The 12,458-nt window shown below is 31.7% G+C and overlaps 1 protein-coding gene across 1 annotated transcript in view; it reads left to right on the plus strand.

Moving 5' to 3' along the window:
* Positions 1-12,458, plus strand: part of Smp_180950 (putative anion exchange protein) — a gene marked incomplete at both ends in the record, with an annotated part of 20,436 nt that overhangs the window by 5,291 nt on the left and 2,687 nt on the right. Inside the window, 2 exons of the mRNA XM_018796148.1 lie at positions 2,558-2,752; positions 5,639-6,062. Of these exons, the coding sequence (XP_018650390.1) occupies positions 2,558-2,752; positions 5,639-6,062 (619 nt within the window). The remainder of the gene's footprint in view (positions 1-2,557; positions 2,753-5,638; positions 6,063-12,458) is intronic.

Raw genomic sequence — 12,458 nt, forward strand, 5'->3', positions numbered from 1 at the left:
ATCGTTAATTCAACATCAACAAATGCAAGAAGTGGTTGCTCTGAATTACTTGATTATAAGAATTTCCGGACGGCTTTAGCATTAAACAAGGAGATTACGTCCCTTCTGCCAAATTGCAGTATATCTAAAGTGTAAATAAAACAAACAATGAAGAGAATATGTAACATAATGTAATTCAAGGAGGTTTGAGGCTTGTTTCACAAGCCAGATAGTTTTCTTTGAGTTTCGAACAATGTAACACCACCATGGAAAACCTAGAAGCAATGGATGACCGTTTCGTCCTATTGTGCGACTCCTCAACAGTGCGCATCCACGATCCTGCCTCAAGAGATTCGAACTCAGGACCTATCAGTCTCGAGCGCGAGCGCTTAAACACTAGACCACTAGGCCGGCCGGCATCAAACGATGTTAATGTTAATGCGCACTGCTGAGGAGTCCCATAATAGGACGAAACATCCGTCTAGTGCTTCCAGGTTTTCCATAGTGGTCTAGCTTCAATTGACTCATGATTTCAACTATATAAAATTACTAACATCTCCACAAAACCCCCATTCTAATGTAACATCAGTTTCACAGTGAAACTAGACGACTGAAAGCTCAACTAAACTTTTTGAATTTATACGAGGAGGTACTGAATTCTAGTATTATTTATGAAAGTGTTTATCAAAGCAACTGTAGATCAGTTAGCTATAGATGTTCACCAAAATTCAGTATTTCACTAAGTGGTTCAATGATAACGCTCTATAACAAAGTAGCAAATTTTTATAAATCGATTTTTACGGTGTATGCCTATGGTATGCAAAAGTATAGAAACAATTTTTCATTATATTCATTAGAGGTTTTGTGGAGGTTAGTATTTTCATAGTTGAAATCATGAGTCAATTGAAGCTAAACTATTGTGGGACTTTTCAGCAGCGCGCACCCACGACCTCGCCTCGCGAGATTCGAACCCAGGACCTACCAGTCTCGTGCCAGAGCATATGGTGATCTAGCTTCAATTGACTCATGCTTTCAACCATGAAAATAAATCATTACCAAAATTTTTATTCGTTTTTTAATTTTGTTCAAATATGCTTTAACATTTTCAATTATTCTGCTTTCAGTACAGATGTAGAGTTTTTGTAGAGACCGGTTTAATTCGTAAGTAGTACTCTCAACAGATTTATCTCAATTGAGAGTTCTACTTGTACTTTCTGAAGATTTCCATAGCAGAAAGAAACAGCTCTTCAGGGTATCATGGTTTGAAGTGGTACCTCAGTTGAAACCAGTCTGTTATAAAAACCACTTACAAAACAAAAATGCCAATCTGGATAAAATCCCTACAGTAGTTATTTAATCATATCCTTGTAAAAGACAGACCTCAAAGTGAGTTGCTCAAGTTCTAGTGAGAGGTGATGACTGATAAAATTAAGACAACGGTCTTTCATAAATTGGACATATTTTCGTTTCTAGAATAAATGTTATTTTTCTATCAATATATATGTATACATAATGTGTTGAATTCAAGCACATAACTTTTAGACACCATACAGACATTAAATAGTTTGTATCTCCAAATTCAGTCAACAAGTGATGTTAGTCTAATAATTATCAAATATTAACCGGAACACCTGTCTCATATCTAATATGTTTGGGCTCCACTTATCATAGCTTGTCACCTAAACTTCAAGAATTCATATTTAAGTTAGTCACTCATGGATTCTACATAATTTAACGAAACTCTCCTATTTACTGAACGCGTTTATTAGTAACTAAAATTTAAAATGCCAAGACCCGTTCCTGAGTAGCACAATACTTATACTATTCATTTTAACCATGTTATAAAACGCATTTAAACTTATTTTTATTTCTGACAACAGTCGTTACTTTTTTACATTTACATTAATTTCTTTTGAGTTACTTTGAACATCCGGAACATGAAGACTAACAAATGATCAACTATGACATTTGATTGTGTATTACATAAAAATATGAAAAATCATTCAATCTAATGTTCGGTTAATCATTGATCCAAATATCATAATAATTACTTACTTAAGCCTGTTTCTCCCAATCGAGCATAGGCCGCTGACCAGCATTCTATAACACACTCACTCTGTCATGCGCCTTCCTTTCTAGTTCTATACAACTTTTGTTCATTCTTCTTATGTCTGTCTCTATTTCTCGGCATTATGTGTTCTTTGGTCTGCCTCTTCTCCCTTGGCCTTCAGGATTCCATGTGAGGGCTTGCCTAGTGACGCAATTGGGTGATTTCCTCAATGTGTGCCCTATCCACTTCCAGCGCTTCTTCCTGATTTCTTCCTCTACTGGATGGAATCTGGTTTGTTCTCTCCCACAGTAACTTGTTGCTGATAGTGTCTGGCAAACGATCATAATAATGGTTTGACTTTTTAGTCAAATGACCAACAATTTACACGGAAATGAAACGATAAAGAGTGGTTTACTAATTCTTTCCCATTAAGTAATTTGTGCAATTATATTTTATGATAATATTCTCTATTTCTTATATACTCCATTTTTCATTGTATGATCTTTTTTGATTTCTCTATAAATAAAGTTTAACAGCAATGAAAAATAAAGCTGTGAAACCAAATATTTTTGTCATGGATTTGGTATTATTACAAATTATATTCCCTATTATCAGTGGAATAACTGGTTGGCCATTTATGTCTGGTACAACAGTTAGAACACTTAGCAATCTTGTTGCCCTAGTCAAAATGGATCAAAGTCCTGCACCTGGTATGCCTCACAAGTATGTGAAATATACAAAATGATTATATTTTTTTGGTAAATAAAAATAAATCAATAATGTATTTTCATTTAGAAATTAATCTGTCTAAATCAATGTAATTTGCCCAGTTTGAACGTCGATTTTCATTTCCTGTTTATATGAATGCTTTTTGCCTTTTCTATTACTTCTGTTGATTAGTAGAGATTTGTAAGCATTTCATCAACTTTGAAAACGGATTTTAAAATAGTTCTTTAGAGAAAATCTATTGCGTTACATTCTTTCTCGATACTTAATGAAGTAGTTCTTATGTTCATGAAGAGTTATGATACTGTTATATCGATTGGATCGACTATTAGAGAACAGTGAATTTATTGATCGCCCAATGATACACAATATCCGTATGAACAGTCTTGAGTTTTTATCAGTCCTGCTTTCTGCCTAGTCCAGCCAGTTAAGTTTAGAACAGTCTCTGCAATATGAATCATTGTTCACAAACATACTGGGGATATATACCAAACAAACTGATCACATCGTACCACAAAATCGAAAATAACATATGTACAAGATTTGGCCAATTGTGGCTGTGAATAGGGGGAACAGTAATTAATAGACTGGGTATAACTGAAGAATGGTAAATCGTATAATAATAGTCTATGGGTCAAAATAAAGCTTATAATAAAGGGAACTTGACTATGAATAGTTAAGTTACTTAACAATTATACAATAGGAAATATACATATCATATTGGTCCATAAATACTCCTCAAAGTTGCCATTCATAATTCTCCACGGGATACAACAGATACGTAGAAGGAGTTATATTTCATTTAAATTTCATTAGGATTGATGATAAACCTTTTCGTGATACATATTTAATTGTGTTACATTGCTTCGTAATGTTTAATTTAAACATATCGATACTATTTCCGTGTATTAGTTATTCATCTTTGTGGAATGATGAAAGTGAACGGTTTTAAAAACGTCAACCCATCTGAAACTAGATACCTTGGTAGGTGTAGACTGCCTGATTGGGATCCACGAGATGATAGCATTCGATGGTTAGAGACTTTGAATGACATGGCTCAAAATCGTTTGCAATGGCGAAGGTGCATCCACTCTTTGTGTTCTACCAAATTCTAATTTTCTGAATTCTTATTATTAATAATATGGTAAAATTATTTAGTTACCTCGTTAAACTAAAGATTTGTAAGGAAATTTCAAGAAACGTTAACGGCTTCTGTAAGGTAAAAAGTAAAACAGCATAGTCGTTAACAACTTGAATATTTTTCCCACTAAAAGTATGTACAAGCGATTTTGGTCGTGAACACGTTGAAGACTTTTCTGGTAAAAGGTTAGCTATGTCTAATTAGGATTATCTTATGAATTTTTTTCCTCACTTTATCCTATAGCCCTTTATTTAATGCCCGATACTAAACTAATTTTAATATACTATGAATTCCTAATGAATCATTGTATTCTTATGATACCATGTGTTAACAGCTCATAATGAATATTCTTCTCTGTGGTATTGAGGGAATATGTTTTATCAAATGTTAAATAACAGCCCTAGAAAAGTGATTGTATATTCCTATAAATAAAGGATTTTATTTACCTCGAGGATTACATAATCCATTGATATTCCTGTCTTAAAGAATATAAACTTTTCAGTGCGTATTGGATAATGATATTTAAAGCGTTCTCATTCTTTCTGTCCCTTCTCATTTATGTGGAACGACATACTTGTTTGTTATTTCCAAGTTCCTGCCTGGATGAATCAAAAAAATGATTTCCATTTTTTAAATATGATATACTAGAGGAACGCTATTTGACAATAACTCTGAGTACTGAACATTAAGCTATATGTATTTTATCACTGAGAATTATAAGGTCATACCATTGAAGTATCAGATATACTTTCAGGAGAATAGTTCATTGTGCTGTATTAATAATTCGTTTAGATTGTCTTACCCTATTTATGAGGCAATATCATCATTATGTGATAGAATAGTTGATAAATATTATCGATGATTTATGTAATTATGTTACTTTTTATGATTAATTTTTACGTGTGATTCTATCATCATGTAAAAACCAGTTATGAAATTTGTAAGAAACGAGACATTTTTTTCCACTTGTCATGTTACTTTTGTATTCTGCATATCATGCCAAAGTTTCATTCTAAAAATTAATATTATACTTCACAATAACAGTTACTTATAAGCATTTGAGTAAATATATTGTTGGTGAGTTGAATTATTAACTGGACATTACGATAGATAATTAAAGACTAGGCATGAGTGATTAACAAGAATCGTTATTTCGATACTTCATTATTGATATGACCATGTGATATACACATATTACCATTTGGAATTCTTATAATTAATGTACTTGCTAAAATTTATCACCAAATATGATAATTGTACGTTAATGTCCCAACTAGATTAATTGAATTAATACGTAGTTCTATGCTGTTAGGGTTTTTAAAAGACATAATTTTCTTTTCAAAAGAAATTCAACCAGTCTGCTTGAATCGAATTCATCTAAAATATATCCGTCTTCAATCTTCGTTTATTTATAACCCAACAATTCTTAAACATAAATACTTTCATAACTAACCATAGAAATTCTTCTGTTGCTATTCCTGACTACTATGATTAACATATGAAACTGTAATGAACAGTTGGTGTGATGTAATCTTAAAATGCGGTATTATTTACATTGTGGATAAATACAATATTCTGTGAATGTTTTATATAATTATCTTTTATATTAAAAGCCAAATTTTCACTATAAAGAGATTACATATGTTACTGTACAATTTTTCGTTGTTACAATACAGCTAATAATTTTTTTTGCGTTGATAGCTAGTATTAGGATGTTAATATGAATTTATTTTTCATTGTAGGATTGTGGGAACAGTAGAGCAACGAGTTAGCGGTGTATTTGTGGGAATCCTTGTTGCACTTTCAATATTCCTTGGATCTATATTAAGCAACATTCCATTGGCTGCACTTTATGGAATGTTTTTATACATGGGCGTAATGGGATTGAGAGATTTAACATTTGTTTTAAGGATATGCTCCTTAATGAAACGTCGAAAACACTGGGAAGATTGGGAATGTGTTCGTGGTCTTCCCAGTAGGCATATACTTGTCTTCTCACTTATTCAAGCTGCAGTTGTTTTAATTCTAGTTTCATTGAATATAATTTCTGATTTTACAGTAGCCAATTATGTTGGGCTTATCTTTCCGATCGTTATTCTCATCTATGGCCTTATTCGTGAATTCGCACTGCCTAAATGGGAATGGTTGGCGTTATATTTACATCAAGTATGCTCAGTTATTTTACTTTTGTCTGGTTTTATAAAGTATAGTCGAAGTATAAAATGTTTGTATTATCTGTCCTATATTTTTAATCAGTATATTACCGTCATTTAGGTTTATGTTCGTCCATTTCCTACCCATGCAATTCAGCTTTTCTTTAACTTGATTAGAAGTAACTAGTGTTTTGTCAAATGGAAAACATTGGTATTTGACCAGAGCGTACATTACTTGTTCTAATCAAATAAGGAAATAACATTCATAGACAATAATTTACCTGAAATAATAAAGTACTTTTAACAGAACAGTGAAGAGGATTTTCTTTTCGTCAATATCACTTACGTAGACTGTACAACCGTACTTATAGTTAGTTTGCACAAGCAATTACTGCATTGCTGAAAAAATTTTTCAAAGGTTGGTCAAAAATTCAGGTCTTAAGTACAAATTATGTAGTAGTCAAATCAGTTAACTGTAAATAAATAATTTTGAATAAAGATTCTGATCAATTTCGCTCTTCAGTCCCTATGAGACTTGACATTAATAATACTGAATAAGTAACCTCAAACGTCTTATTAAATGTAAGTTAACTTTTCGAGGCGAAAAATTTGTATAGAATTTGGATTGATAAAGACTATTGTAGAAACTTTAGAAAAAGTATTAAATGGTTCAGATAATTATGGATCATAAAGGTATGCAATAAACAAGATATTTGGTTAGATGATATCGCACTTGAAATGATACATAATAATGATTACACATTTTAATTGTTGAGTACTTACTAACTAGATCAGTTCGTGAAAAGAATACTACACTAACCTCCCAAATACTTTCCTTCATGATGACTAGTTTTCAAAATTTATTTAAATTTTCTAACCAAGTTTTAATTAAAATTACTTTCCCTATAAAATTTTTCAGTAATCATATCCCTTTAGAAGTTTTCGTTTTTTCACTTAATTCATTGTGAATAGTGATAAACAACCAGACCAATAATCACTTTGTATTATTTGTTTGAATCTTCCCATTGATGTTTAGGACTGCAATTGGTCAGCTTCTAATTGGCATACGTGCATACTGTGCGTATTGCCTCGATATAGCTTTAATTCACAAGCATTGTAAGCAAAGATGTACATCCAGCTGACGAGTCCTAAATAGGATGAAACACGCGTCCTGGATTCCACTGCTTACTATATCAAAAATCGTTGAAAATAATGATTGATTTATTAAAATCTTCCAAAAATATACTTATAGAACTCACTTCACCCCGTCGCACTTGCAAGTGGCTATCACGACTCAGTAGCTGAGTGAATAACGCGATGGCGTTTGAAACGAAAGGCACTGGGTTCGAGTCCCACAGTGAACATCAATTCTGAGATGCAGGTACATCCGGCTGATGAGTCCCAAATAGGATGAAACGTGGGTCGTGGATTCCACTACTAGCCACTATCCATCTTTGTTTATACTTATAGAACATTTATCTTAAAACTCGAAATTTATCTCTATGTCAAAATTGTCTAACAATTTTAATGAAATTTTCTATTTACAATTTGGTTAGGATATAATATAAGTGTTTGAAAAAGAACAGGTATTCAAACAAATAATCTGCTTGTATTATCAAATAGTTTTAGCCAAGTTTAATTTATTTTAACTTGGTATTTGTCACAGATTGATCTTATTTAGAGAACCACTGAAAACGAGAGAGTGCAGGCTGAATGTGTCATTCTGGTATGGGATTCCTCAGCCGACTTTATAAATTACCTCCGAACTAAGTGGCCTGATGGTAAAATGATCTCCATAGGAGCTGAAGGTTCTGGGTTTAACGCCTGGTGGAGTCTAGAGATGTGCACCGATGAGTAGTCTCAAACCATAAAAGAATAGATTTTCATGCTTCAGTAGTACTCAAACTAAAATTATTCTGTAAATAAAATAGTATATTTGTAATATCCTAATGAGTAGAAAAATAGGATTTTCTGACGTTTCGTGACTTAATGTAAGGCACTTCTTTAGAGAGTAAATAACCAAATCAAAATGAATCCAAATTGAAATAGTACAAAGGAACAACACAAGAATATTATGTGCGATCAATCAAAAAACAGATCTGAACAAGTCAGTGTCTTGTCATTTCGGTCAAGGTGATTTATAAGCGACATGATAGGATAGAGTTTACTTTGTATGTATGATCATAGTGTTCCTTTGTACTACTTAAACTTGGATTAATTTTGATTTACTTATTTATTCTCTGAAGAAGTGGCTTACATTGAGTCACGAAACGTCAGAAAATCTAATTTTCCTACCCATTGCGATATTACATATGTATATTATTTTATTTATAACAATCCACGCAATGCTCAATTTAATCGAAATTATCAAGTCAAACCTTAGCAATCATACGTATAAGATGATTCTGATTTTAATATCATCTCAGCGTTTACTGATATATTGTCAATAACAATGGACTATACTTGCTCGTACCATTAAATTTCACTAGTATAAATAATAATGGAAAGACCCGTAAATTCTATTTTATGAAGCTAATCTATTTCAAGAATACTATATGGTTTATGACCCATATAAGTAAAATTGTAGTTTACTTCAAATAGGATTCATGCGCTTAAAGAAACATTCAAATTTGGCATCCTAGACCAAATCAGTATTTTTTTTATTTATAAATCACTAAAATTTATTTATTTCATTTTATTTAGTTGGAAATACTATAGATTAAATATTCTTCAGTAATGATTATGTTTTTTATCAAACGTTTTAGATGAGTTTTTACATTACTGAACTGTTCCTTGTTGTCATTTGAGACCTCTTAGCAGCGGATTCTAAATTGAGTATTTTTTTTTACAACATACGCTTAGCTTAATTATTATATATGTATTTCCACTTAATGGAAAAGAAACAGTTTTTACTCTATGATACTAATACTTTATGATAATAATAATCTAATCAGATAAATTAAAACAATGAAAGTATGAAATGGTATTAGATCTGTTTAATAAATGTATTACTAGGTTACCTTAATATAAAAAAAAAATGTTTATTGATATATATAGTCTGAAGTTATTCTTGGTAATAAAAGTGAATGAATTTTTCTATTTGGGATAAAATGCCCCATATGGAAAGATTTTTTATGTTAATTCTTTTATCTGAATTAATTTTATTATTGTAAATAATAAAAAACAAAACAACAACTGAACACTATTGATTGTTTATCTCAATTAAGTAGAAGATGATCAGGATCTTAAGAATCAATCTTCAACAGTAAATTTAAATTCTTCAAGTTATTCGCTCTTTAATTTGACTTGTAATTTGAGCTCATGACTGTTGTATGTTATTGTTTCATGATACATCTTACATATATAATTATACATAAATATACACTTCACTGATAGTTTACAAAATAATTGACTAAGCTAAGATGGGACAGTGGCTAGCAGTGGAATCCAGGACGTACGTCTCGTCCTATTTGGGACTCGTCAGCTGGATGTACCTGCATTTCAGAGTTATTGTTCATTTTGGGATTCAAACCCAGTACCATTCACTTCAAACGCCATCGCGTCATCCACTCAGCTACTGCTTAGAACGTTTGTGAATGAAGACTATATAGAGACAATATACACAATATGCACGATTGCCAATAAGAGACTGATCAGTTGAAGTCTTAAACATTAATGAGAAGATTCAAACAAACAATAGTAAGTGAATTTAGATCATGACATGTTCATTAAATAGTTTTTCTGTTGATCTCATTTACTTAGACTAGATCTTTAGTGTATACAAATTACATAATGTATGTATATTTAATTTTAAAGTTGCATAACCATGATGGCAGTAATATGCTGAATATTAGATTATAAATTTCATAGAATCCTAGTTCTTATTTTGGCTATTTTGTTTCAAACAAAATTAGTCTACTGTTTCATATCTGGAAAAAAATGAAAACATCATGTTTACATAGGAATAATAGACTTCCACGTAATCCATCTTAATTATTAATTGACTACTTACTGATGGATAGAGTTTAATAATCATTGGAAAATCAAATAATAATAAACAGTATGTATAACATTAGTTGCTGTAATACTATCATTATTGATTGGCATAAACAGTTGATGTTTTGCTTTCTTTTGACCAAGAAAACAGTATAATGTGATTGTAATAAAATAATTCTTTATTGTGTACGTTTATGCATCATTCCATTTTTAGTATATATATATACTTAATTCTGGCGGCCTGCTTGAATACCTGGGCTACCTGTTTCTGAATAAAGCCATTAATAACAATAATAAACCACTTAACGGTTTGATTTTATTAAATAACCAATGTTTTCGAGGGGTTTAATTTAAACAAACGCATTTGTTTGATTTCGATCACCTTATTCTTGTCGATTTGATTATTTTCGTTTCAATATCGTACAATTTTACCTCGGATTTTCTTCATGAATTCACCTTTTCCCTCTTTTTTTCACTTGCCCTATCAAACATGTAATTACATATTGAAATGGCTCTTAATTTACATAATATTTTTATTGCTATTAGGATCATAATAACTACGATCACTTCACTTTTCCGGATGAATGTTACACGACCATAGTACAATGCATTTAGGATTCTCTCTTAAGGTTTACTGACCGAACATTATGTAAGAATATAGAAAGTGCTTAACTTTCATATATATGTACCATTGTGGTGAGGGTTACTGATATCCACATAAATAGCATATAGTGATGGTCGGGCTTTGAATGTATTTTAGTAGAAGATCGATAAGGAGAAAAACAGGAACGGCACGCAATTGGTACGAAAATGCATGAACAATTATAATCGGAGATTATTGACGAATATTTGCAGAAGAAACAGTCAAATTGAGACAATTAATTGTTATTTTGCAAATTAATTGTTCACTATATGGTTCTCATATTTTAATGAGATATTCTGTATTCAATTGTCCCGATCCGTGTTCTCATTCACTACACCATAACATACTAGTTACTGTAATACATTGCTAATGAGTTTCTGATTGATATTCAAAAGTTATTTTTTGATTTCGTTAGCGCTAATTAGTTATGAAAAATTCTGTATATGTAATCCACTAAATATTACCTTAGATAATTTCAAACTGATAGATGTATTCTATGAGTAAGATGAATTGATTACCGCATTAAAAATACCCACATGATAAGCCTCTTCTCAATTTCAACCTTCAGCTTATAAATAAAGCTTAAATTTACAGTTAATCGGAATAAAAACTTAAGTATTAACATTTATAATTTAAATTCACTTAATATTACTTGTTTGAATCTTTCCATTGATGTTTAGGACTGCAACTGGTCAGTCTTTAATTGGCATATATGCATACTATGCGTATTGCCTCAATATAGCCTTATTTCATAAGCATTGTAAGGTACATCTAGCTGACGAGTCCCAAATAGGATGAAACGCGCGTCCTGGATTCCACTGCTAGCCACTATCCACCTTTGCTTACAATTTATAATTTGGGTTTTTAACACAACTAATGATTTAAATGAAGTGACTTTGTCTATAATTCTATTAGTGTAATTAATATACATTTCAATTAACTGAATAACTTTAAGTCAAGAAAATTGATTTATTTCTAGTGTTGTTGTCTAAATTGAATGGTTTATGTTTTTGTGATGATGATGAAATTTTTGGAAATAATTCTTATTTACGAATAACTGAACATTGATCACGAATACGAAACTTAGGATCAGGGTTTATTTCTCTGTTATTTCCAATCAGTAAACAATTATTATTCATAGATGAGAAGGGATTTTGTGGAGATTTCAGTATTTTCATGGTTGAAATCATGAGTAAATTGAAGCTAGATCACCATGGAAAACCTGGAAGCACTGGATGGCCGTTTCGTCTTATTGTGGGACTCCCCATCAGTGCGTATCCACGATCCTGCACTCGCGAGATTCGAACCTAGGATCTATCAGTCTCGCGACAGAGCACTTAACCGATAGACCACTGAGCCGAACGGCATCGAATGATGTTAATGTCTAAATTCAACCAATCCACGATGTTTGAGCAACCGTTCACCAATTGTCTTCAGTGAGTTGATATCTCTACAACAGACTTGGTTGAACTCCACTGGTCACTGCTTCTCATTACAACTCAAAGGATCGTGGATGCGCACTGTTGAGGAGTCCCATAATAGGACAAAACGGCCATCCAGTGCTTTCAGGTTTTCCATAGTGGTCTAGCTTCAATGGACTCATGATTTCAACTATGAAAATTATTATTTAGTTTAGGAATTTATTTTAATAATACTAATCATATTTTATGCTGTATTTTTAGCTTGATCGTAAATATAAACTACATCCAAGTGTTATGCGTAAACCACCATCAACTGTACGTAATTTATCAACAATACGTAAAGAAAGTG

The sequence above is a fragment of the Schistosoma mansoni genome, chromosome 2 (assembly GCF_000237925.1).
Source record: "Schistosoma mansoni strain Puerto Rico chromosome 2, complete genome".
In the NCBI taxonomy this organism is placed as follows: Eukaryota; Metazoa; Platyhelminthes; class Trematoda; order Strigeidida; family Schistosomatidae; genus Schistosoma; species Schistosoma mansoni.